The 27068-nt window shown below is 43.5% G+C and overlaps 1 protein-coding gene across 1 annotated transcript in view; it reads left to right on the forward strand.

Annotated features, from left to right (window-relative positions):
• Window positions 1-2906, forward strand: part of Slc44a5 (solute carrier family 44 member 5) — a 68765-nt gene extending 65859 nt beyond the window's left edge. Inside the window, exon 20 of the mRNA XM_051165877.1 lies at window positions 2573-2906. Coding sequence (XP_051021834.1) covers window positions 2573-2676 — 104 coding nt within the window. The 3' untranslated portion in view covers window positions 2677-2906. The remainder of the gene's footprint in view (window positions 1-2572) is intronic.
• Window positions 2907-27068: the final 24162 nt, after the last annotated feature.

A 27068-nucleotide genomic window follows, 5' to 3' on the forward strand; every position in this document is an offset into this window, starting at 1 on the left:
GGCCCCATGAGTTGTGAGGTGAGGGAGGGGCCCTGCTTCCTGGCAGAGGCCAGTTTGCGACTTCTCAGTCACCAGCATTATATCTGTTTGCCTTACATTTGCATGCTGACGCTGATTTCTCTGATTTCTCCTTGTTCAACTTTGTAAAATCCCGGGTCCTCGCTCTACAATGGCTCCCTGCTTCTGCCCTGCCTTGGCTACTAACACACAGGTGAAGATCTGGAGAGAAATGACGGGTCTGCAGAGAGACCTTACTTTGTAACCCCCAGCCTACACAGGATTCTGAGCAAGAGGTGTCCAGTCCCCCAGAGACAGACAGAAAGAAAAGTTCCAGCAGGGACTGTGTGAATCAGGCTGACTGCAGTATGAAAGCGTTGCTGTGGAGCAGTGTGCAAATCCCCCGCCGTTCCTGAAAAGGTTGCACTTGGTGCTGTGTGAGGGATCGATCAGGCGCTTGACAGTGGCCTAATTTACTTTATAGCCTGTGGCCCCAACTGCAAAAACCTGTAGCTGACAATGTTTTAATAACTTTTATAACTTTGCTAGCCTTTCTTTTTTTATAAATGTATATTTGTAAAGGATATTCAGGCAGTTTTTTAAAACAATGCTATAAACGTGTAATCAATTAGCCATAAAAAATAGGGTTGTAGTTGACCAGCATATGGTACTAAATTTGTAAATATGGTGCTATGGTCATAGTTACTGTTCAAGCTGGTGAACAGCTCTCTAAAACTGTGATTCAACTTGTAACCTTGCTTTCCTAAAAAACCTGTTTCAAGTGGTTCAGTTGGTTCATTATAAGCTGCAGAAGTGCAGATCCCGCGGCTCTGCACATGACCGCAGTTGCAGGTGAAATGAGCAGCAACCCTCATGGTCTTCGTCATCTAAGAGAAATGAGACTCAGACTTGGGCCAAATCTATGTTTGGGACATTGTTTCTATCCTCATGAATACTCTGAACAGAGCAGAAACGGCCACCTCGCTCACCTCTTGCCCCTCACCTGAGTTTCCTGTCACAGCCATGCAGAAGGCCTGCAGACTCTCTTTGTCATGGGTGCACACTTGGTTTTTTGTGTGTGTGTGTGCAGAAGGTCTAATGTTCAGTGAGGGAAGAAAGCAGATGAGCCTGTTCAGATTTCACTCTGAGGAGATAGACCAGTGGCCTTCTGTCAGGTACCACATCTGGTGCTTTCATGGGGTATGTATGTTTCAGATTGGGAAAAAAAAAGTCTGCCCTGACCACAACCCCAGGGCTTAGAGTGGAAACTGGTTTGTTGTGGCCATGTGGCCATGCTTAAGTCTCACAGGGTGCAGAAAAGCACGAACGGGTCCTGTACACATTGCCTACTTTTCCCTGTGTGTGGAGGTGGGTCACGTGGGTGACTAAGTATTAAGAGGCCCCCTCCACAGAGCACAGGATTAACTGGGGCCCTTTTGTTTTTGATGCTAAACTCATGTCAGATTGTCTATATATTAATAATGGAATGTGTGAATACCAATACAGCCCACACATTAGGGTCGGAAATACATCCTTGTGTTATAAGTTAATATAAATGCTAACTTATTTACTTATCCTGAAGTCTGTGAACTTAGATTTAGAACGGTTTTGTGGCAACTTCCTACACAGAGCCAATGGTTCCAGAAGGGTTTCAAAGTGTTGGTCCGCGTGGCAGCCGCAAGCTTGTTCTTGGCTTGCTTGGTTGAGATTATTCAGTCTCACATGTCACTTGGCCAAGAGCCTTCTTCATCCTTCCCTTGGTGATGTAGAGAAAAGCAACCGCTTATATATTTCCCTGAACTTTAGTAGTATTTTACTTACAGCCATCCAAAGCTGAAGACCCGTGAGAAAGGGGGACTCCTAGTACTGAGCCTGTGGCTGCAGGTGGTCCCCTAACCACGAGCTCATGTTTGGATGTGGGCCGCTCTCTGCAGCATGATGAAGCCCTCTGATCAATTCAGATAAACACAAAAATTGAGAAGTTGGCTACAGAGCAGATGTAGAAGTTAGCTGTCTGGTTTGCTGTGTTATTGGTGTAATCCCACTAAGAAAAAAGTAGTCTCCGTTTATTACTTCTGTGGTTAAGATGCATAGAGTAAAAGTGAATGTTGTTCTTGAGAAGACTTTTTAGAAGCCATTTTATTACACAGCAATTAAAGTTTTTTTTTTTTAAACACAGAGCAATATTTCCAGAACTGTCGTGGAAAAAAAAATGTGAGATTACACAGAAGGAACCCTTTGTCACGACTTTAAGTTCTAAATTGCCATTGGCAAAACAAAGGCGATTTGGAAACATCGTGATTTAGAAAGTAGATTTGGTTGGGAATAAATGTTACTTTCTCACTCGTTCCATGGAAATGCTTGAACTGTCGCCAGAACTGACCTGGGACACAGAGGGAAATGATACAATAACAAGGGCTGATTGTTTCTCATAGCTGTTTACAAAGATGCCGATGCTTTTCTGAAAAGGCGCTGTTCGTTCGGCGTTGCTGTGCAGCGAGCGGGCAGCAGGTGGCGACGTTGCTCCTCCCACCGCGTTGCCGCTCCATTGACGTTCTACCTTCCTCCCTCCTAGTGGAAGACTTAGAAAGGAATGAAGGCTCTCCTTTAAGACCTTATTTCGGGACTCCATCTCTAAGGAACCTTTTGCTGGAGCGGAACTTGAATAAGAAGCAGTAGGAGAAGCCAGCAGGGCGTCCTGTCGCCTGTGTCACCTCCCACACTATATCTGGCCAACATGCCTTCCACAGAGCTTTGGTTGAGGACGTTTGTATCCAAGGCCTTTGCTGGCTTGTGTTTGCATCTTATACCAAAGCCCACGCTGTAACCTGTGAAGCCACCAGAAGTCGCAAGGGAATTCTTAATTACACGCAACATTTTTATACTAAGATCTTTCATTTTGTAGTTTATTTTTTATTTGTCAATTTTTTAATATAGAGTGGCTTGGATGTTTTGAAAAATATATTGAATATATTCATGTTCCTTTTAATAGTAACTTGATGAAGGCTACATGATTTAAACTGATAGCTCCTGATATATTGAAAACTAAAAGACCTCTGCAGGGAAAATTGATAGATAAAGCAACGTTTTTTAAGGCCCTTCCCTGCTCGTGTTTGACAGTCAACCCCAAGCGGACCACCCAGCCGCTTGCTCTTTGCCTGAGTAGAGAATGCTTCCCGTGAGAGCTGCCAGTCAGGCCTCCAGCCCTCACCACTGAGTTCTCTCACAAGTGCCTTCCTGGCTGGTCAGTACTTCCCGGATCTTGTGGGCACGTGTCCAGACCTTGTTTGAAAGAAATTAAGCCCTGCAATGTTGAGTGATGACAAGCCTTCTCTCACTTTTTCTTTCTTTCTTTCTTTCTTTTCTTTTTTCTTTTTTCCATCTTGCTCACTGACTGGTCGCCACTGGTCGGTTCACTGCTTTTGATACCCTCACCTTCACAGACAGTTCCCCTTGTGCCTAGTGGACACTCACACACACTCAAAAAATGTGTGCTATACGCAAGCAAAACAACCCGAGAGAACATTTGTTGGATTTGTCTTTGTTTTTACTAAAAGAAGGTTTTAAAATACAATCTTTTCTATAGTAGCTCCTTAACACAGTAGGTGGGCATCTACACATCTAGTGTCTTATGGTACAGGAAAGAGACGGGTGGGGGAGCCACACAGGCAAACCTCCTCCTCAGAGGGTGCAAAGAGGTGCGAACTGTGCTAGAAAGCACTGTCACACATGCGACCCTTCCATGAGATCCTGTTCTGTATGTCATTCCGCTAACTTTTTTATATGAAAACACCTGTTTACCTGTTGACTTTTTCTTGTGCCAATAGAAACAGGAGCAGTTTTTAAATTCAGTTTTGAATAGTTTTATGAGGATTGCTAAATTTTAGGAGAACTGACTCCATTTGCCAGCTCAGCATTACAGTGAGTCGGGCCCCGTGATTAGATTAGAGCCAACCAACAGTGACTTAGCGTCTTATTGATGAGCTGTTTGTTGGAAGGTCACTTTAGATACACTTTTATACCAAAAAGTTCCCACTGGCGCCTTGCGATGTGGGCTCGCCCCTGTCCCGCCCCACGCCTGGTGGTTGGGCTCTCCGGAGCCCGTGGCGGCGTGGGCTCTGTAACTAGTGTCTCTGCCGTGCAGGGACACTGAAACCACATTGATATTTAAAATGGTTAATATTTAATGAAATTTGTTGGTACTCATTGTATATTTGGTTTCTTTCTTCTAATAAAGATTTCCATAAGAGACTGATAAAAAAAAAAAAGAAAAGACTGCCTTTTGATTTTCTTTAAGCTAGAAAAAGGTGTGTGTGTGTGTGTGTGTGTGTGTGTGTGTGTGTGTGTGTGTGATTCCTGGGTGTCGTTCTTCCCCAGGCACTATTCATATTGGATTGTTTTGTTTAATTATTATTTATTTTTAGATTGGCTGCCGTGGGGATTTTGGACAAGACCTTTTATTGGCCAGCCATTTACAGATTAGGCCTGGATGGCTCCAGAGAGCCCACAGATCTTCCTGTCTCTGCCTCTCAGTGCTCAGATTATAAATAAGCCCCATGCTGCCTGGTTCTTGTAACTTGGGTCTTTTTTTTTTTTTTTTTTAGCTTGGCTCCTGGGGGTTTAATTCATGTTTGAGCAGTAGGCACTGCATGACTGCGCTACCTCCTCAAGGCCAGCTTTGCTTTTACACCCACCACACAGCAACAGCAACAGCATCTTCTCTGCATCAAGTAGCAAGGTCTTCAATATGTAGATTTATTTTTAAAATTTTTCCTGTAACCATGTATTGTTGAGAAAAACCAAGTAAAAGTTATATAAACGAATAAGTCTAAGACAGAATAGTAAAGAATGGTTTAGGAGGGAGTGTGGCCGCCGAGCAACGACCTTGCCTACCATCTGCTTGTGGTCTCCTTTGCTTTCGCCAACATCCACAAAGGGGAAACGATCATTTTCAAGGGGAAGACAAATGTGAAGAAGAACAGAAAGCAAACGGTCACAGGTGTTCTCTGGAGCAAGACTCCAGCGACCTGGCACGAGTCTGTTCTAAGCTGGGTTAGCATCATTTCATGAGACGATTACTGCTAAATCTTCAAAATCAATCTCTCTTTAAAATTTAATGAGTTCCGGGCATGGTGGTGCACGCCTTTAATCCCAGCACTTGGGAGGAAGAGGCAGGTGCATCGCTGTGAGTTCGAGGCCAGCCTGGTCTACAAAGCGAGTCCAGGACAGCCAAGGCTACATAGAAAAACCCTGTCTCGAAAAAAAAAAAAAAAAATTTAATGAGTTCCTTGCAAATATAACATGAAACACTATTCCTACCTTTTCAATGTTCTTAAAATGTTATAAACGTAATATTGTATCTATTGATATAGGTGATGGTTTTTTAAAAATTCAAAATTGAAACACAGGCTGCTTCCCCACCCCCCCAGAAGAAACCTTAAGTTTGGGGTTAGTACTAGCAATTCCTTCTTTTAGTTGATAAAACATTGATATCTGTAAATAAATTTCATAAAATTGGTCTGTGACTGATTTGACTTTTCTATCTATCTAAAAAGCTTAGAGTTTATCAATATATTAAAATCACACTATGGAAGGTTCTAGAATCATCAGGGTAACGTGACTTATTTAAACTGGAATTAGAAGAAAGGTTCTGTGCAACAGTCCTCACCCTCTTATGGCATGGCCAGCCAGAACTCACAGCAATGTGCTCTTTTGCTCTTATGATGGAGCCTCAGGAAATTGCTCTTAAATTCTAACCAGGCAGAGTAATTGCTCCATTATTATCTGGTTCTGGCTTGAGGAGCCTGCTTTATAGGTCAGTCTTGCTTGGAATAAGATACGGGGACATAATTGAACCAAAAACCTTTACTGCAAGCCTGTGGTGAACCTTAACCTGTTTCCCAGTTTCTTGCACATATTACCCTTGCATGTTTTTCCTTTTTAAATATGGGTATAGGGTGACAATAATTCAGTGCAATAAGCCATTAATTAAAATGTATGATCAATATCTCAGATGCATTGAAATCCAATTTTCATTTTGCTGGTTCAATTAGAAAAAAATTATATATGAAATATATAAGGAACAAATTATCTCTTCAAAAAGTATTTCCCCTATATGTTTTTAATCTTGGGGCTAAAACGGGATTGCAGACTTCTCAGGGTCCAGCCAAGTTGCTGGGGAAGCTCAGTGGATCACCACACAGGAAACACCAGCCCAGTTAAGGCAAACACAAGTCCAGTCATTCAGATATAGTTATGCCACCTGACAAAGGGTGTCTTGACAGGCCCGCAGATCAGTAGCCCTTGTACAGCTTTCCAGTCCAAAGTGAAGTGCCCCTTCCTCACTGATAACCTCCTAGTTGCTCAGAAGGAAAGGTAGTCGAGGCAGTTGAGAACCTGGCAGCATCTTCCTACAATGATTTCTCCGCAGAGGGAATGCAGGCTGTTGTGGGACACATTGTCAAGCAGACAATTAGGCTTTACGAGTGGACATCACCCAGTTTTTCACACTTAGCCCCGACTCCTATGTCTTTTCTTATACACCTGCCGCACAAATCATAAGAACGTAAGCAAGTGAGTGATGGAATTGAGGGAACCCTTTCTGTTCAAAATTACATCACACTTAAAGCTCATAATGATGGCTCAGCAGAGGAAGGAGTTGGCATTTGCCACTCAAGGCTGTAGAACTGAGTGGGCTCCCTGAAACCCACATAGAAGTTGGAGGAAATAGCAGACTTGACAAAGTCCTCTCTCTCTCTCTCTCTCTCTCTCTCTCTCTCTCTCTCTCTCTCTCTCTCTCTCTCACACACACACACACACACACACACACACACACACTGTGCACATAATCATATTATACACATGTACATTAGACACACATACAATAATAATAAAATTTAAATTAAAAAATAATTGCCTTTCTCTTCTGACTTCTGGTCTCTTGCTGTTAAGTAGCACAGTGTGCCAAAAGGTGGGGGAGGCTTATCCAAGATGGAAGCTGTTTGTCAACTACACATAAGCAAACATGGAGCAGGGCTCGCTTCATTGTAAAAATAGTCTTGGGGTTGACATGTGCCACATTCTTCCACCCAGATGACTGTCCCCTGCTGAGTCAGTGTGTGCACAGAACACAGGTGAGATGCTGGGCAAAGCACTGGCATCCCCGTGGGGCACAGAAACCCTAAGACACACAAAGAAATCTTCAGAGACCTCAGAGTGCAGGCATCAGGAGCCTTCCAAATGCCACTCGTGGGCCTATTGAAAGGGCTGCTTGGCAAATTAGAAGCCAGTAATTAAACAAATGAAAATAGTTTTCAGACATCTAATGAACAGCACGGAGCAGACTGGGCTACAATAAAGCTAATCACTTGGTATTTAGCTCAAATAAATAATAGATGAGAATGGCTCATGGTTAAAGAATTTTAAAAAAGTCTGCCTGTCTCTTGGAGAGTGAAATGTTTGCTGCTGTGATAGGTGTGCTCTCTCTGCTCTCAAGATTGCTTTCTGCTTTTCCCACTCTGTGATCAATAGACCCAGCCTCTTCTTCTCTTGCCCCCTCACCTACAGAGCATCAAGTGCTTATGTTACCCTCAGAGGGAAATGGAAGTGGGTGAGGAAAAGGAAGAAAGAGAGAGAAGGATTGGCCAGGAGGCCAAGTGGGACTTTGGAGTGAGTACCATGTCCTCCTTCTGAGTCCTACATGACAGGAGGGCATCTAGAAAGGCAAGGCATAGCTTAATGATAACAGGATTAGACTCAAGGCAGCTATCCCAGCATCATCCTGCGGCCATCAAAGGTGTGCGACTGCTCAGCAACTCTCTTCGCTGAAAGCTGAGCTCACGTTCTCCCTCTGCTGAGCTGGGCCCATTCTTGACACAGCCACACTGGTCCCTGTGCAGTGGATTTGAACTGCTGAGAGCATCACAAAGGTGGGAGCCTCCTCCTGCTGTCACAGGCCAGAGAGATGAAGGGGGGACACACTCCACCCTCTCCAAAGCTTCATTCCAAAGCCAGCAGAAATATCCTCTGAAGATATAGTCATTGAACAATGTCCTGTTGCAGCCTTAAGAGCTTGGGACATGGTTGAAGAGCCTGGCAAAACAACCATTTTATTTACTAAGGTATGTCAAGGCCCTGGAGAAGCCTTTGCAGAATTTGTTGTTGTTTTGGTCCCAAGTATGGGATGGGGAACAGATTTGTGAAAGAACAGGTGATGTTTATCCACTTTGAAGTCAAACCACTTCAGGGGGGAGAGGTTGGTTTTTGCCAGCTGAAACACATCCTAGTACAGGCTCTGAGAGGAGATACACACACACACACACACACACACACACACACACACACACACACACACACACACACACACACACACGAGATATATATAAGAGCCCAAAACAGGAGACTGGGGCTTCTGAGTCTTGCTATTGTTTGGCTGTTCATTGCTCCACTTTGAGACATTCCTAGAGAGACCACTCCAGCAAAGGCTTCGAGGCTCTGGGTTCTGGCTGCTGCTCCAGGTTCCAGCAGCAACTTTGGTGGAATTGCTGGTCTGCTGAGATCCTCCCAACTATACCAGGGGAATCACTCCCAGGAACTGAATTCAACAAGGTCTACTTCTCTTTTTCCCATTAACCTCTTTTCTCTTCTATGTAGGGTAGGTGGGTTAGAAGGGAGGTATAAGCATTTAAGGACCCCAAATAAAGTAGGTTTGGAAAAGGTGAAGCCTACAATTTTCTTTTATGGTTATTTAATTATTCATTCACTTTACATCCCGAACGCAGCCTCCTCCCTCCTCTCCTCCTTGTCCCACCTTCTTCCCCATTCCATCCTCTTCTCAGAAAAGTGGTTCCCCATCCCCCTCCATCAACCCACCTGAGCACACCAAGTCACATCAGGACTGAATGCATCCTCTTCCACCCAGGCCAGGCAAAGCAGCCCACTAGGGGACAGTGACCAAAAAGCAGGCAACAGAACACAGTCCATGCCAGAGATGGCTCCCATTTCCCTTAAGAGGGGACCCACATGAAGACCAAGCTGCCCAACTGTTACATATGTGTAATGGGCCTAGGTCCAGTCCATGCATGCTTGTTGGTTGGGACTTCTGTCTCTGTGAGCCCCCGTCTGTCTCGTCTGTCTATGCCAGTAGACTCTGCAGGTCTTCTTGTGGCATTCTTGTCTCTTCCCAGTCCTTTTATCCTTCCCCCAACCAAACTCTTCCACAGGACTCCATGAGTTATGCTTAATGCTTGGCTGTGAGTCTCAGCATCTGATTTGATCAGCTTCTGGGTGGGGTCTCTCAGAGGACAGGTATGCTAAGCTCCTGTCTGCAAACATAGCAGAATTATATAAGTGTTACATTCATAGTGTTTTGCCTATTTGTGTTTGGTAACCTTGAAGAGAACATCTTTCCTATCTTGGTGTGTCTAAAATTCTGAATGTAAATCAACATCTATCATATCTCATTTTTATCAACTTAAACTATCTGGTCTTCAACCCCACCAGAGACTTGAAAAGGAATAAAATTTATTACCTGAGTATACCAGGAGTGCAGGTTAGTTGCTTTCCAAATGAAAAGATGACAGAGACAGTTTGCTACCTTAACAGTCACCCAAAACACTCTGTAATGTTGGAGCTTCTTCTTTAGCCTTCTAGCCCAATATCTCTGCTAGACTTATTCTAGAGGAAGGAACTATTGAGGATTTGCTTTTCCTGCCTTGGCAGAGTTCAGCCACAGACTCTACCTGCATCTAAACTTGCCCATTTTTAGGCAGAATTCTGTCTGTGGCAGAAACAAGGACATTTTGCCCAGTGGCTTGTTTGTCACATTTGAAGCCATCTCCATAAGGAGGTTCTTTGATGCTCATCATCTTCTTTGAGGTAGGCTGAGTGTTCCCAGGAGTTAACCTGTCTTGTTGTCAAAGGATCATTAAACTAATAAAAACATCTTTAAATGCCATATTCTGTAGGCCTCTGAGGTTTTTGAAGACCTTATCTATTTTACCTTATCTATCTATAGAATCCTATCTATCTGTTAAACCTAGGATGGATTTTCGTTGTGCACTAGCACTTTCAAAGCATTAGGAGTAAACCTTGTATTATACTTGAGTTGTGTGTGTACAATGCCTCATATTTAAGAATAACATTGAATTTGAATTCTATACCAATGTATCAAAATTAAACTTATTTTGCATCAATACACAAAGTTCTATAGCAGTTCATTAAAAAAAAATAACTGTTTTTTTTTAAGGCATTAATTTAAGGAGTAGATTCAGTAATCTATTTTTTGTCCTATTATCCTAATATATTTCTATATTTTCTTGTTTTTTCAAGGAGGGTTTTCTGTGTAGCTCTAGGTGTCCTGGAACTCATTCTGTAGACCAGGCTGGCCTCGAACTCATAGAGATCCACCTGCCTCTGCCTCCCAAGTGCTGGGATTAAAGGCTTATGCTACCAGCTGGTTATAGGACTATCTAATTTGTTTACCTGATCTCGATTTAACTTTGGTAAATAAAATCTATCAAAAAAATTGTCCATTTCATTTAGATTTTCAAATTTTGTGGAATACAGGCTTTTGAAGTAAGGCCTATGATTCTTTAGATTTCCTCTGCTGTTATGTACCACTTTTCATTTCTGGTTTTGTTAATTTGGATACTGTCTATGTCTTTTAGTCAGGCTAGGGGTTCATCTGTCTTGTTGATCTTCTTAAAGAACAGCTCTTTGTTTCATTAATTCTTTGTATTGTTCTATTTGTTTCTAAGTTATTGATTTCAGCCCTGAGTTTGACCATTTCCTGCCATCTACTCCTCTTGGATGTGTTTTCTTCCTTTTGTTCTAGAGCTCTTAGGTGTGCTTTTAAATCGCTAGTATGAGAACTCGCCAGTCTCTTTATGAAGGCACTCAGTGCTATGAGCTCTCCTCTTAGCTTCCATTGTGTCCCATGAGTTTGGGTGTGCTGTGCCTTCATTTTCACTGAATTCTAGAAAATCTTAACTTCTTTCTCTGACCCAGTGGTCATTGACCAGAGAGCTGTTCGGTTTCCATGACTTTGTTGTTTCTGTTGATGTTGAAGTCCAGCTTTAATCCTTGGTGATCTGATAAGATGCAAAGTGTTATTTTAATTTTCTTGTATCTGTTGAGGTTTGCTTTGTGGCTGAGTATGTGGTAAATTTTGGAGAATGTTCTCTGAGGTGCTGAGAAGAAGGTGTATTCTTCTGTGGTGAAATGGTCTGTAGATATCTGTTAGGTCCATTTTATTCATGACATCTGTTAGTTTCATTATTCTTATGTTTAGTTTCTGTTTTGGTGGCCTGTCCGCTGGTGAGAATGAGGTGTTGAAGTCTCCCACTATTACTGTGGGGCCAATGTGTGATTTAAGTTTTAGTGATGTTTCTTTTATGAATGTGGTTACCCTTGAATTTGGGGCATAGATGTTCAGAATTGAGATGTCATCTTGGTGGATTTTTCCTTTGAGAAGTATAATGTGTCCTTCCCCATCTCTTTTGATTAATTTTAGTTGAAAATCCATTTTATTAGATATTAGAATGGCTGTTCCAGCTCGCTTATTGAGTGTGTTTGCTTGGAAAACTCTTTTCCATCCTGAAACTAAAAGATGTCATGCATCAAATGAACGCTGAGGTAATGGCTGTCTTTGTGGTGAGATGTGTTTCTTGTATGCAGTAGAATGATGAGCCCTGTTTCTGCATCCATTATGTTAGCCTGTGTCTTTTTACTTGGGAATTGAGTCCACTGATATTGAGAGATATTAATGACCAATGGTTGCTAGCTCCTGTTGTTTTGATGTTGGTGGTTGTAGTGTGTTTGTGTGTTTCTCTTCTTTTGGTTTTGTTGCAGTGGAGTTACTTATTTCCTGTGTTCTCTTGTGTGTAGTTTACCTCCTTTTGTTGGAGTTTTTCTTTTATTATCTTCTATATTTGCATAAATATTGTTTAAATTTGTTTTTGTCATGGAATATTTTGTTTTCTCCATCTATGGTAACTGAAAATTTTGCTGGGTATGATAGTCTGGGCTGATATCTGTGGTCTCTTAATGTCTGTTAGATATCTGCCCAGGCCCTTCTGGTATTTAGAGTCTCTGTTGAGAAGTCAGGGGTGATTTTGACGGGTTTGCCTTATATGTTACTTGGCTTCTTCCCTTGTGGGTTTTAATATTTTTTATTTGTTCTGTACATTTAGTGTTTTGATTATTATATGATGGGAGAAATTTATTTTCTAGTCTAATCTACTTAGTGTTCTGTAGGCCTCTTGTATCCTTATAGGCATCTCTTTCTTTAAGGCCCACAAGAAACACACACACTCCATAGAAACATAAAATCATAAATATACAAGTTTCTAGAATTTTATATAGAAAATTGTAAAGTAAGAAAATACTAGCAATCCTCCTGTGAGAGATACCCAAACAGCTGGAATTATTATTATGTACCACCAGGCTGAGCAGAAGTCTCGTATATTATATGCCATAATATATAAGTAAAAGACCAGTAATATTTTTCCTTCCTTCCTTCCTTCCTTCCTTCCTCCCTTCATTTCTCTCTCTCTTTCTCTTTCCCCATATCTCTTTCTCTTTCCCTCCCCCTCTCTCTACTTCCTTCCCTCCCTCTTTTTCTTCCTTTCCTTTCTCTGTCTCTGTCTCTGTGTTTGTCTTTCTCTCTCTGTCTCTGTCTCTCTGTCTCCCTCTCTGTCTCTCTCTGTGTCTCTGTCTCTGTCTGTCTGTCTGTCTGTCTGTCTGTCTCTCTCTCTCTCTCTCTCTCTCTCTGTGTGTGTGTGTGTGTGTGTGTGTGTGTGTGTGTGTTTGTAACAACTTAGGTTCTAAGACTGAGCTATGTTCCTGGCTCCTGGCACACTATTCTTACTGGTATACGGCAAAAGTCCCTGACTTTGGATTATGACTTTTGTTGTCTAACTTATTTAAACCTTGATTTAGTTTCTTTTAATGTTGCTCAATTTTAAATATTTAAATGAATTTTGTATATAACACAATATATTTCTTTTAATAATGAGAATAATGATGAAGAAGAAGAAGATGATGATGATAATACATTTTGGCTCTCAGATTATAAGAAGAAATGTCTGGACCCCTGTGTCTGGGACCTTTAAGGATGTAGTTTCCCAAGGGAGACAGAACTCGGTCATCAACAAACTGTAAGAACCCAGGACGTGGCTTTCTGATTGAGAAGAACATGGATCTTCCTCCTCAGAAGCTACAGTTGTGCCCATGATGGTGGGTTCTGAAGAACCACTGTGGGTAGGGGTAAGGCAAGTCCCTGTGTCCTCCTCTGCATCTCCCTAAGGTGAAACATGCCAACTTCAGACAGACAAAGGAGCTGAAGACAGATGTACGGGTCAGGAAGAAAGGCCATCAAATGCAGAATGAAAATGACAGTGAAAGCACATTTCTAGATAAATCCTCTTGGTGTCTGTGTGGTAAAGTTCTGGCCCTGTACCATGGCCTTCCTTATGATAAATGTAGTGGACCAGGCTCAAGGTAGCTCAACTCTTGACTCTGTCTCAGGCAGGAGCCACAGTTCTCACAGTGGAAGCTCTCAGTGTCCTCCCACAACCCTCATCAGATGGTGAGGACCTTCAGCGTGCTGGTCTCGTTCTTTGGGTCCTGCCACAGTCTGCATCTGAGACTGTGCACAAGCAGCAACTGAACAATGTTGGAATAATGGGCCAACAAGATGGCTCATCAGGTAAAGGTGCTTGCTACTAAGACTGGTGGCCTGAGTTCGATCCCAGGACCCACATGGGAGAAGCAAAGAACTGACTCCTGCTAATTGTCCTCTGAGACACAGATGATAGGTAGGTGATAGATAGATGGATAGATAGATAGGTGGATAGATAGATAGATGATAGATAGATTATAGAGAAATGATAGATGATAGATAGATAATAGATAAGTGATAGATAGATAGATAGATAGGTAGATGAGTTAAAAACAGAAGGTGGAAGCTATGTCTTAAAGATGCAGGGCAGCCTCGATATGGATAGCAGAACAATCCTGTGCTGTGTGAAGATATCCAGGCACCTTGGAATCTTCAACCATGACTTTGCATACTTAGCTTCTCCCATTGTCCTGAGCAGGTCTTTCTTCCATGAAGCATTCCCTCAAAGCTCTCAGTCTGCCTGCAAAGGTGGCAGATGCAGAAAAAAAAATACAAAGCAAGATGTGAGCCCTCTAAACAGGATTAGGGGTATGAGTGGTGCTGAGCAGGGAGGAGAATGCTGGGGAATAGAAGCGCTCTTTGGGTTGCGGCCTCTGTATCCTATCTTCACGGAGTTACAAGATTTTGAGTATCATTAGTAGATGCAATAAGGCAGCATTTCAAGCGAAGAGTAGAAGCTGAGTAAAACAATGTCTGGAAAGTCCAAGTCGGAGGAGATACAGGCTGGTTAGATTGGTGTAGGCTCGGGTCTGTGGGAACTTCTGAAGCGCAAGATGAGGTTCTAGGGTGCAGCTCCTTTGCTGACTGCAGAATTGTGTGAGCCGTGCTACTTTCACATGGAAGGGTAGTAGAGAAGTGTAAAGAGTATGTACATACAAACACCAAAACTAATAAATTAAGAGTAAGTACCTGAATTCAGGGCGCTTGTTAAACGATTATGTTTTGTACTTTGAAGTGTGAGCCGTGGTCTGCACAAACCTCCAAACGCAGATCTCTGCTAGGCTATCCTAGCGTACATTCGAGCTTCAGAAGGGCAGGTCAACAGAGAACTGGGACGGGAGGGACAGTGGGGACAGACATCTGAGAGCTGGCAGGCCAGAGGCAGAGAAGAGCGACGTGAAAAAGGAAGTGTGCCGAGGGCATGTAAGGTATCCAAGACTATGACACGGGAGTGTGGGACCAGAGCAGATGGGTGGTTCTCAAGGACCTTAGGATGAAAAAGGATGAAAGGTTTATGGGAAGACAAGAAACAGAATCCTTTGCTTTCACATACAGAGACAGAAGGGCCAATGGGAGGAGCCACAGATGCCTAAAAATCATTTGGAAAAGCATACAGGATCAGAAGGTTCTCTTACACATTACCTTGGCAATGAATGTATCCAAGAGAAAAAGGAGAAATTACTCAAAATGTAGGAGCACCAAGTATCACACCTGCTGACATCATCCAGTCCACACTTCTCCAAAAATGGGAGGAATGACAAGTCTGATAGGGACAGGTTTTGACAGGAAGCCTAATAAATAGATTCTCTGTGGTCCAGCTACCAACTTAAGGTCTATGGCATCTTATTGTACCCTAAAGAACTATCCGCCTCAGAAGTCATGGATGCCAGGGTAGTGTTTGAGGAAGTATGATTAAAGGTCTAGAACAAATTTTAAAAATGGCCCAAAGATGATAACTCTGGTATTTCTGCAAACCAACCTCTTTGCATGGTGTACACACCAGGGTCAGGTTTCATAGTTATCTCAAACTCCACATGCTTTTAGATACTTTTTTGGTCTCTTATTGACATAATTTCTACTCGTCATCTAATTTATTTATTTATTTATTTATTTATTTATTTATTTATTTATTTATTTTGTCTGATTGCTTGTTTAAGGCACACTCTCACTAGTTAGTTCAGGCTGGCTTCAAATTTTCAGTTCTTTTGCCTCCAACCTCCCAAGTAATGAGATTATAGATGTGTACCAGCAAGCCAGACAGTAATGACCATCTCATCCATGCCCTTTGCCTCAAGGATAAAATCTCCCCACCTGGATTCTCTCGATCAGCTTCGGAGCTAAGGTTTCTATCCAGTGAAGTGGAGTCCAAGGCACGGCTGTGCCTGGCTCCCTGTCCGCATGCTGAGTGCCACCTACTCACATTTCCCGGTGAGATATCTTCCAGCCATCTTTCCCTCAGAAGGTGTTGGCACACACTCTCCCAAATAACTTCCCTGGGCTGGTGACAGCAGGCCAAGGGTGGGGAGCAGGGAGAGGCAGGACTGCCATGTGAGGACCCGTGTTAATGGCCACGCGCGCAGTGCCTTTATTTTCCACACATCTGACCAAGTCAATTTCCTGTCTTGGACCCCGTTCCATCTTCTCAAATCCCAAGTTTTCTGCTCTTCGATCTTGGCCTGGCTTGGTGGGTGATGGATTTAAAAAATTTTTTTTTCTTAAAAGGTACCAAGTGTTTGCCTTCGGGAAGGAATCCAGAGCAGTGTCAAGAGGGAGACATAAAGTTTAATTTTTTCCAAATGATAAAATCGAGTCAATTTTTTTCTTTTCCACCCTCTCTTTTTTTTTCAATTTATTAAAACCTTAAACACACATAACAAAAATCAACATTTTAAACATACAATTTTACTATGTTTAACAAACATAAACACTATCATAATTAGGTCTTGTAATTCCTTTAAACAAAATGTTAAATAAGCACGTTAACACTTCCACTAACATCATAGAATTGCTATTAGCTCAAGAATTGGTTGATTTTTTTTTTCCTGCCCAGAAAGGATTATGTTACTCATTAAGACATTTTAAACATTGTAACGTTCTGTTTATACCCAAGAGAAACTTCCAGTTCCTGGATACACAGATAGAAATAAGCAAGATCAACATTTCCATGGTCTAATACAACAGTTCCTACTAAGCATAACTTTTGGTCCTCCTCCGCTTTGGTCTAGTCTGCATGATGTTTGCAGAGTTTGTTTTTAAAGAATCTTGATTTTATTGGTGTGTTTGAGTAGTTATTTACTTAGAACAAAACACGCAATATCTGTTGTACACTCTATTTTTATAGTCCACCACGCAGAGAGCAACCTCGCAGAAACAGAAGATGGACGGACTCAAATGTCAAGCTTGACTGTCACATCCAGTCAGTCTCCAGCCTGAGGAGAAAGTGATCACAGCCTAAGACTGGGATAATCTGTCTGCAGCTTGCTCAGCAGGCCGGAGCTGCAGGGAGGAAAATAATCTTGATTAATGAAGCCTAATCTGAGTGGTTCCTGCCACAAGGCAGTTTAGACGGCTTTGACCGAAAAGCTCCAAAGAGACCCCTGCCTCTGAGACTTCTTACTTGGTAAATAATTTGCATATTCCATCGTTTCTTCTGCCTCTCATTCTAAACGACCCAGCTAAATGGATTCCTTCTCTGAAACAATTCTCTTGATGCTCCAGGGCACAGTTAGCCATCTCTTGGCTACTCCTCACAGGTCTCACACATTTAGAGCCATGGTCACTGATAACAGTTATCAGTCTCTCTTCCTTCTTGGGCTATGAACCACCTAAGAGGGACTGTGTCTTTTCATTCTATACAGAGCCCTAGCAAAGAAACCACTTGTTAATGGATTAAAATAATAATAATGAATAAATAAAATCAGACAGGGCTGGGGAAATGGTGCAGTCATAAAGTGCTTGCTGTGCAAGCCTGAGGCCATGAATTCAGATCCATGTGAAGATACAGGCGCAGCAGAGCCGTGCACACTTACAACTGCAGCATATGCTAATTAGTAACCCTGGTGTTGTGGAGGCAAATACAGGAAGATCATCAGAGCTCAGTATCTAGTCTGGCCAAAGTGAGTCCAAGTCCACTGAGAGACCCTGTCCTGAAACGTAAGGTGCAGAACAGTAGAGGAAGACACCTGGCACTGACCTCTGTCTTGTACACACGAATACATACACTCAGACATGAGCACCTGCATGCACATGTGGCACATGCTCACGTGAAAACACACACACACACACACACACAATTGACTGAATAGTATTCCTATTCACTGTTACCCGTGTTAGGTTATGGTTTGGTATGAAGGACACAGTGATAAGATGGAGGTGGCCTGTGGCCTTACCCCAGTTACTGGCTGATGAGGGAAGAAGACAATGGCACATATCGTTGATATTTTAAATGATGCGGTGTTTTTTCTTGGTTGGCAGAATCCACTTGAAGCCAAATGAACTCATTTTCCATTGTCATTATTTTGACATCACCAACATTTGAAATCACTGTGGCAAAGTTACAGTGTTGACACTTTATTTTTTAAATGTGTGTGCGCATCTGCGCATGTGCAAATGAGTTCGTGTACATGAAAAGCCAGAGGTCGATGTGAGGTCAGAGGTTGATGTCTCTACCTTACACTTTGAAGCCGGGAGCCTCATAAAGCTCTCACTAACTCAGCCAGTGAGGCCTGGGGAACCACCTGTCTCTGCCCCAGTGCTAGATTAAAGTTGTGTGCCAACGCACCTGGCTCTTTATGTGGGTGCTAGGGACCCAACTTGGTCTTCATGCCTGGGAACTAAGCACTTTACCAGCTTGTCCATCTCCCCAGCCTCCACAGCATTTTTATTTCTGGAGTTTTCTTATTTTTGTCAGAGAAAGATGAGACACTTAATGCCAAGCCCTTGTCTTGGGACACATTTTCTGTTGTAGCTGGTCTTTGTTCCTTTGTGGGTTCTTCTTTTTCCCCGTCCTGTATCCCTGCCCCATTTCACCCCCTAATACTAGATAGGAGAGAAACAAGGATAGAGGGAGAGGAGAGAAAAAGATCCCTGGATCTCTTTTCTTTTGTTTTGTTTCTTCTTTGACCACAGCTACTAACAAACCACAAACAACATCCTTAAATGACCACAACTGCACACCTCACCTCTTTGAGCCCTCACATTTATGAACATTCTGAAAATTTCCCACAATTTCAAGCATCACACAATCACAGAAATTACCAGCAGCTGGCCAAACCCACACTGCTTCTGTCAGAGCAGGAGGCAAACCATGGTCAGCTGTTGCAGACAACAGTCCAAAGCAGCTGCACATGCCCACACCTGGCATTAAATGAAAGTGTGTTCTTAACACCATTTCTGTGTCTTTTATTTTTATTATTATTATTTTCTGTTTTTTGTTTTTTTTGAGACAGGGTTTCTCTGTGTAGCATTGGCTGTCCTGGACTCGCTTCGTAGACCAGGCTGGCCTCGAACTCACAGTGATCCACCTGCCTCTGCCTCCTCGAGTGCTGGGATTAAAGACGTGTGTCACCACGCCCGGCCTGTGTCTTTTAAAGAAACCGAAATCCCAGAATTCTCAAAGATGTCGCCATACTCCATAAGTGGCATTCCACTCGCCAACTGAAGTCAGTAGAGCAGGCTGCTGACCCATCCCGTTCGCACAGGGCTCACGGTACATATCTGATGACGTGGTCACCATGTGCTTTAGGACAGGACATGGTAAAAAAAAAAAATTTAGTCCTAGCACTCAAGAGGCAGAAGCAGAGCTGGGCGTGGTGGCACACGCCTTTAATCCCAGCACTCGGGAGGCAGAGGCAGGCGGATTGCTCTGAGTTCAAGGCCAGCCTGGTCTACAGAGTGAGTCCAGGATAGCCAAGGCTACACAGAGAAACCCTATCTCAAAAATTCAAAAAAAAAAAAAAAAAGAGGCAGAAGCAGGAAGATCCCTTCAAATTCCAGCCTACCCTGGTCTACACAGTGAGCTCTAAGCCATTCGGGGCTAAATTATGAGACCCCATCTCAAAACAAGCAAACAAGAATAATAAATTAGTAGTTCTCCTGATTGGTTAACATCCAAGTTTCTCTTTATATAATTTTAAGTACAAAAAAACAAAACAAAGAGAAAAGAAAAAAAAAAAACATGATTTTCATTTTCTTTCTGGTGTCTTGTTTTCCTTTACGCTGAGAGAGAAGTACCCTGCTTATATTTTGATAATACTGTTTATCGGTGAATGGTGCGGGCAGAAGCCAGCTGTTTCCCATAAAGCTATCTTGGGAAATCACACCAGAGCTGTCCAGAGCACACACTATCGGATTCCACTACCAGGGGGTACTTTCTGCTGAAATGCTGTAGGAGGGTTTTCTAGAGAACAGGCCAAGATGTCAAGAATGGTTAGTGCTGATAGATGCCAAAGTCAATGCAAAGTAAGGGCAGAAGTGGGAAACCCCTCTCTCTCTGACGAAGACGGAAGAGCTGTGGACGACGCAGGCTGAAGTTGGGTCACTCGTGTTCTGAGTGCAACACGTCTTGTGACAGAGGTTCTCAGAATCCGAGGCAGATGGCTGCGGGGTGGGGGTGGGGTGATGGAGACCACGGATGCTGGCCCCTGACATTTCATGCTGGCTAATTTCCCAGCGACAAGCATTAAGTAATTGTCTTTGAAGTCCCTGAGATAAATAAAGCTTTTTTTTTTTTCCTTATGGAAGTCTTTTTTTTTCTTTCTTTTTTATTAATTTATTCTTGTTACATCTCAATGGTTATCCCATCCCTTGTATCCCCCATTCTTCCCTCCCTCCCATTTTCCCCTTATTCCCCTCCCCTATGACTGTTCTAGAAGAATGGATAAAGAAACTGTGGTACATATACACTATGGAATACTACTCAGCTATTAAAAACAAGGAATTCCCGAAATTTGTGGATAAATGGATTGAGCTAGAAATGATCATAATGAGTGCGTTAACCCAGAAGCAGAAAGACTCAAATGGTATATACTCACTTATATCTGCATACTAGCCCAAGGGGCATGTCCCACGAAAGCCTTCACTTACCAGGAAACTGGGACAGAGGGGAGGACATCCTATTGGGACTCTAGATGAGAGAAGCATGGGAAAATGAAGCTTTTTGATGATTAATATTCACTGGTGACTTGATAGACTCCAGACAAACCTCATGTCTGTGAGGGTCTTTCTATAATGGGCTAGTTGACGTGCAAGCCCCTCCATGAATTTCGAGGTTCTGGAGTGAACACGAAGGCGAAACAGAGCCAAGCGGCAATGTTCATCCTCTGCTGCCACCTGACTGCAGGTGCAATATGACCCGCTGCTCACACTTTTGCAGATGTGAGTTCTCCACCCTTGAGCCATGAGCTACAGTGAACCCATCCTTCCTTAAGCTGCTTTTCTCAGACATTTTGTAAGGACAATGTGTTAAAGTGACTAATGCCGGTCTCAAGGGACGGAGGACTGGGGCAGGCAAAGAGTCTGATGACCCAGCGGGAGAGGGAGGGGCCTGTGAGCATGCGCAGTGTGCCTCAGGGGAGCCTGCCGAGCTTCCCTCAATGGAGAGAAGGTGAAGGAAGATTATTCTAGAGACTGGTGTGGGAGAAAATTGTCAGACTGAGCTGCATGTACTCACAACAAGGGTGCTATAGACCCGAGCCGCTTTGACACGGGAGAAGCTCTGAGGGACAGACGAGGAACGGAAGCCAACGCCAGAGCGGTTACATGGCCTCCTGTGCGCCCCTTCTCTGTTATGTCTAGAAGACCCAAAACCCCGGTGGGAGGAGAAAGGGCAATAGGCAACCGTCTGCCTTTGGCATCAGTGTTTTAGACTACACACTTGAGGCCATGTCTGTTACTTTAAGCCTCAAATGTGCTCTTTCTCTAAAGGGAGGAAACAAGAAGACACTGACTGACACTCCATCCCGCACTGGAAAAGGCCACGTGTACTGAGCAGGACAAGGGAGCAGGCATCAACGCCAACTTAGGTTTTTATTTCCACCCAAATATTTTGCTTATCCATCACACTGGTTTTTACTTACACTCGAGGTGAAGTATGCTATAGGACTACTTCACTGAGTTTCATGAGCTCACAGACCCAGACTTAAATGCAATGGCTCTTCCCTCAGCTTCTGAGGGAAGCTCACTGTGATAAACACTGTGACCAAAAGTAACCCGGGAAGAGACACCGCTCGTTGTACAGCTTACACTCCAGCACTGAGGGCCTGCCTTTGAGGCTGGAGCTTGAAAAAGAAACCCCCTGCTCCCTGGCTTGATCCCTCTGGCTCCCTTAGCAAGCTTTCTGACACAGCTCAGGGCCACCTGCCCAAGCATGGTACCGCCCAGCACAACGGGCCCTCGTCCATCAACTAGCAATCAAGAACTGCCCCGCAGACATGGCAACAGGCTTACCTGATCAAGGCAACTCTCTCTCTCTCTCTCTCTCTCTCTCTCTCTCTCTCTCTCTATATATATATATATATATATATATATATATATATATATATATATATATATATATAATCTCACATTTATTTTCCCAGCCCCGTTCTTCCTCCAATAATCAAGACATTGAGAAAGGATCAACTGTGGCAAAAGGCAAAGTCATGAAAAAGAATATAAAGTTTTTTTTTTTCTAGTTTCAATTACATCATAGCTGTGGGGGGGGGGGGGGGAGTTTCCTCACGGTGAATTTAACTTTCTAAGTATTAAAGTACCAAGTAACATTCTTTTGCATCCGAAAGAATCCAACATCTGTTCTTCCTTTAAGGCCATGATTTTGAAAGTCAGGTTTTTTTTGGTTGTTTGCTTGCTTTAATTTTTGGTTTCTTAAAATTCCATTGACCATTTATGCACTAGGACTTAGACATAATAAGTCACTGCATATATTTGTCACATTGACTCACTATGGAAAAGTAACTTTTTAAAAATTTGGTCTGGTTAGAGGAAATTTGTAACCTAAAATTGTTCCTATTCCCTTCTGTTTAAGACTCTATCAGGCCTGGCTTGTTGGCCCACACCTTTAATCCCAGCACTCAGGAAGGCAGAGCCAGGTGAATCTCTGAGCTTGAAGCCAGCCTAATCTACAGAGTGAGTTCCAGGTCAGCCAGGGCTACACGGAGAAACCCTGTCTCAAAAAACCAAAAACCTATCAGCTCGTTGTCTTGCAGGGTTATTTAATGGTAAATTGTACTGATATAATTGGGTTTTTGCTTTGTTTAACTCACTAGAAGACAACAATGCAAACCCATCATAGCCTCCAAGGGAAAGGGCCAGGGCACCACAGGCAACTTCTTCCTCATTGCTACCTGTATTTCCCAAGGCACGCTAGGGCAAACTTGTCCACTGTAGTTTGAAAAATACGAAATGTGCCCAAGGCCCTCACACAGCACGATAAATAGCACATGGCTATAAAAGTCCTCCACCGGGGAGTCGGAGGTGGATACAGAACTCATCCTTTCACAGTTTTTGCTGCCAGAAGAGGCCCACAGTCCAAGAGGGATAGCGGGATAGACCACAGCAGTTGAGAAATTGTTAGAAGATTTGCTTGCAGCTGGGGGAGTACAAAAACCGAGTTACTGGAGATTGGGGTGAAATTTGTGGGGGGAAGTGTTGGAAGGGCCCTTCCCATCTGCTCAATTCAGGGAGTGGGGATCCCCAGGGGCCACTTGGGGAGCAGGCAGCGGGGTACTCATTTCTTTTAGTTGGCAAGCACAGGACCAGGGAGGATACGGGATGTTAACTGAGTGCCTATACCACAGAGAGGAGCTGGGGAAAGCGAGGGAGGTGGGAAAACAAGCTGGGGTTGAGGGTTTCTTATATCTCAATAAAGCTTCCCGGTCATAACGCATGAGTAGCTCTGAGGTGCACTGCCCTGAATGTGTCCTCATTCCTTTCCTGTCTTCTCTGTTTGCTTCATGTTTGCTACCCAGAAGCCGTAAGCTCACAACAGAGCTCTAGTTCATTGGCGTGATTTATCAAGATCTCAGATACTTTTAATAAAGTGTTTACATTTAGAGTGTGTGTGTGTGTGTGTGTGTGTGTGTGTGTGTATGTGTGTGTGTGTGTGTGCAGGCGTGCCTGCACCATAGCACCTCTATGGTGGTCAGAGGGAAATCTATGAGTCACTTCTCTCCTTTCACCTGTGGGTTCCAAGGATCAAACTCAGTCCTCAGAGAGCAGCACATGCCTGTTGAGCCCTAAAAATCTATATTTTTTTAATCAAAGTAAGAAAGGGGGTAAATGATCAACAGTGACTCAGATAACCATCACCCTGACCTTGCAGGCTTGTCCAACATTTTGATTGACAGGACAAGGTCAATTACAAAATTCATTCCTGGGAATCTCATGATTGAATTTTAAAACAACAACAACAACAAACCCAACCAACCAACCAAACAAACAAAAACCTCTCACAAAGTTTTAATTAAGTTTATGATATGTGGGCTGCGTCTGTAGCTATCTCTGGTGGCATGTTGCAGGCTACAGAGTGGGCATGTCTGGAAACCTTCCAGGCCTGCCAGAGGCTGAATGACAAAATCTGTCTCAATCTAGGTCCATTTGTTGGAAGCCCAAGAAGCAGAACGCCTGTTCCTCTCAGGCAGCTGGCTCCCCCAAAGAAAAGACAGTGGAACAGACCTTCCCCATAGGTCCATTTGTTGGAAGCCCATTGCTGCTATCCATGAAAGCAAACCGCTCCTTCCAACATCAAGAAGCAGAACGCCTGTTCCTCTCAGGCAGCTGGCTCCCCCAAAGAAAAGACAGTGGAACAGACCTTCCCCATAGGTCCATTTGTTGGAAGCCCATTGCTGCTATCCATGAAAGCAAACCGCTCCTTCCAACATCAAGAAGCAGAACGCCTGTTCCTCTCAGGCAGCTGGCTCCCCCAAAGAAAAGACAGTGGAACAGACCTTCCCCATAGGTCCCCTAACATCGCTGATCCAGCATATTAATCTATATGGGGGGAGGTAGGGCTGGCAATGGGACAGAGTGTTTAGGGAACACTCAGGAGATGCTGTGTCCTGCAGACCAACCAGCTCCAGGAACAGTGAAGAGGAGAGAAGAGAAAGTCTTGGGGGTCCGAGGTAGGGAGAATTGAGCAGGGGGTCATCAGCCAATTAAGGGAAACCAACCATGGGGGAACACTATTTATAGGAACCAACTATTGAGAAGTTGGAGAACGGAGGGAAAAAGAAACACTAGACTCGGGCATATGTGGTACAAACAGAAAGGTCTTATAGCCCAGGAGAGCCTTACTGTTCTGTCTCTCAGGCTCTGTTACTTTCTCTCTGTTTCTCACCCTCTATTGTTACTAGCTTACTGTTACTCCTTGGGCCAACCCCAGCACTTTATTTAAAGTGAAGTTCAATTTTTTTCATAACATATTACATCATGATTTTTCTCACATTTTACAATCAGTAGAACATTTAACTATCAACAGAGCAAGAGAACAGTCTAACAAGGAAATACAAACAATTCTCTATAAGCTACAATAAGGTATACAGCAAAAATCAACCAATATCCAAGCAATGGTCAGCATGACCTCATTATTATTTCTTAAACAATACAAGGGAAAGTTTAATCCTAAATTTCCCTGGGTTTACATGATTGTCATAGCAACATAGCTTGAGCTAAATGTTCTCTAATAAATAAAAAATTTGACTTGTTACCAGTCCCAAACCTACAGGTATGCTATCCAAGCCTAGGCTAACTGCCAAGGGGTCCTCTATTATAAAATATCTGTAAATCGTGGTGTTTTAAGCCCACCTTCTAGTGCTCTCAAAGCAGATTCTAAAGAAACTTTTCTACAGTTAACAGTATCTAGCCAGGTACTGTTATGTCAAGGTCCTAACTTTCTTCCAAGCAGTTTCTGCCTGACTGCACACAGTCAGAGCCAAGAACTCTCTCACCGTCTCAAGCCTTTGGCCAGATGCCTTCTTTCAACATTCTCTGTGGGAAAAAGTTTTCCCTGTGTGGATTTCCTTAGGGGTCATAGTCAAAGTGAGAAATAGAAAGAAAGACAGTTTTAGAAGAAGAAGAAGAAGAAGAAGAAGAAGAAGAAGAAGAAGCAGATGTCAAAGTAATTTTAAGGCAAAATTACACCTGGACCATACATAATATTTAAGGGTAGTGATGATCAGCCAGAGATCTTTGGAACTTTGTCAAGCAAAGGCTCCACAGTTGTTCTGGATGTCTAGAGATCATGCTGGACAGTCGGAGGTCTTTGGAACTTTATTGAGCAAAGCCTCTATGACTTGTCCTCATGTCTGTGACAGCTGTGCACTTTGTGACAGGTCCAGGTCTACTTTAGATAACAAGTTATCAGAGAGAGTAAGATTTCACTAGAGAAAAGGACGTTTACTCTGACACCAGATTGGCTTTGGGGGTTGACAGTTCAGGCATACATGGTGGAGCAGGGTGGAGAGGCTTGCTGTGTGCTTCCGACCCTTGGCAAATGATCCTGGGGAAAATGGCTGTGGTGTTTCAGGCTCTGGGGTTCAGCGACAGAGACTGCTGAGCAAGTCCAGGGTCTTATTTTCAACTGGAGAGCCCTGAGTAGCACCAGGGGCAGGAGCAGGCACTTGATGTCACTGGAGGTCCTCTTCAGTGAGCATAGTTTGTTACAGGGCCCAGTAACACTGTGTCACCCAATGGTAAATGAATGGCTCTTTGGCAGAATGGAAAACATCTCTTATTCAGGACTCTATCAACAGAGCCTAGCTCCTTAGACTGGAGGGGATGGCTGGGGCCCTTTCATGGCATGAAGGAAGGACTCACTGGCTGCAGTGAGTCCTCAGAATCATTTAATCAGAAGAGGTTAAGTTCTAAGTCATCTCAGGTTGGTAAACTAAGATGGTTTAGGATGTACGTGTGTTTGTGGTCGGGGTGGGGTTTCCAGTATTAGCCTAACATATATGAAGCCCTGGGTCTGAAGCCCAGCACAGAAAATAAATGTAGTTTTCTTATTTACATCTCATATTTTTGGAGGTGGAGCAGGATAGGTAAGGAGAGAGAGAGAGAGAGAGAAAGAGAGAGAGAGAGAGTGTTCTCCAGTGAAGCAGCTGAGTTTTAAATGCTGACCCGGCAGTTTAAATGCTTTGTGAGCAGGACTGAGTCTGCCAAAGATGAAGCAGGGGGTTATTGAAGAAGCAAGGACTAAGAGTTACTCACTGGTCACATCTCCTGGCACACGCCCAAGGCCCACCTGATGTCAGGGGCTGATGTCACACTGACTTGGGTTACAGCTGGTTTGGGTTGTGCAGATTATTTGTTTCTTTTTGTGGTGCTGGAAGTGGAGTCCAGGTTTTGGGGCAAGCCAGGCCAGTGCTCTACGTCCTGGCTTCCTCCTAGCCCTTGGCCTTGCGGTCAGCTCAACAGAGGCCTGTCTTCTCCAGTGCAAGTGGGTGTGGACCCAGGACCAGCATGATCAGTCTGCACCTAATCACCTCCCCCTTTCTTCAAAAGAAAGGGAGCTGGAGAGGGGCAGAGTGCTGGAATTTGGAAGTTTCCATCTGAGAGCTATTTTAAGGCACTGGCAAGTAGTCTTGTGAAGACTGAAGGAGCTTGGCATCTCACAAGGAAGTCAAGTCACTACTTTCCAGCTTCTCCAGCAGAGCCCAGAGATGCCAAGCGCCCT

This window comes from Acomys russatus, chromosome 23 (assembly GCF_903995435.1).
Source record: "Acomys russatus chromosome 23, mAcoRus1.1, whole genome shotgun sequence".
Classification (NCBI taxonomy): domain Eukaryota; kingdom Metazoa; phylum Chordata; class Mammalia; order Rodentia; family Muridae; genus Acomys; species Acomys russatus.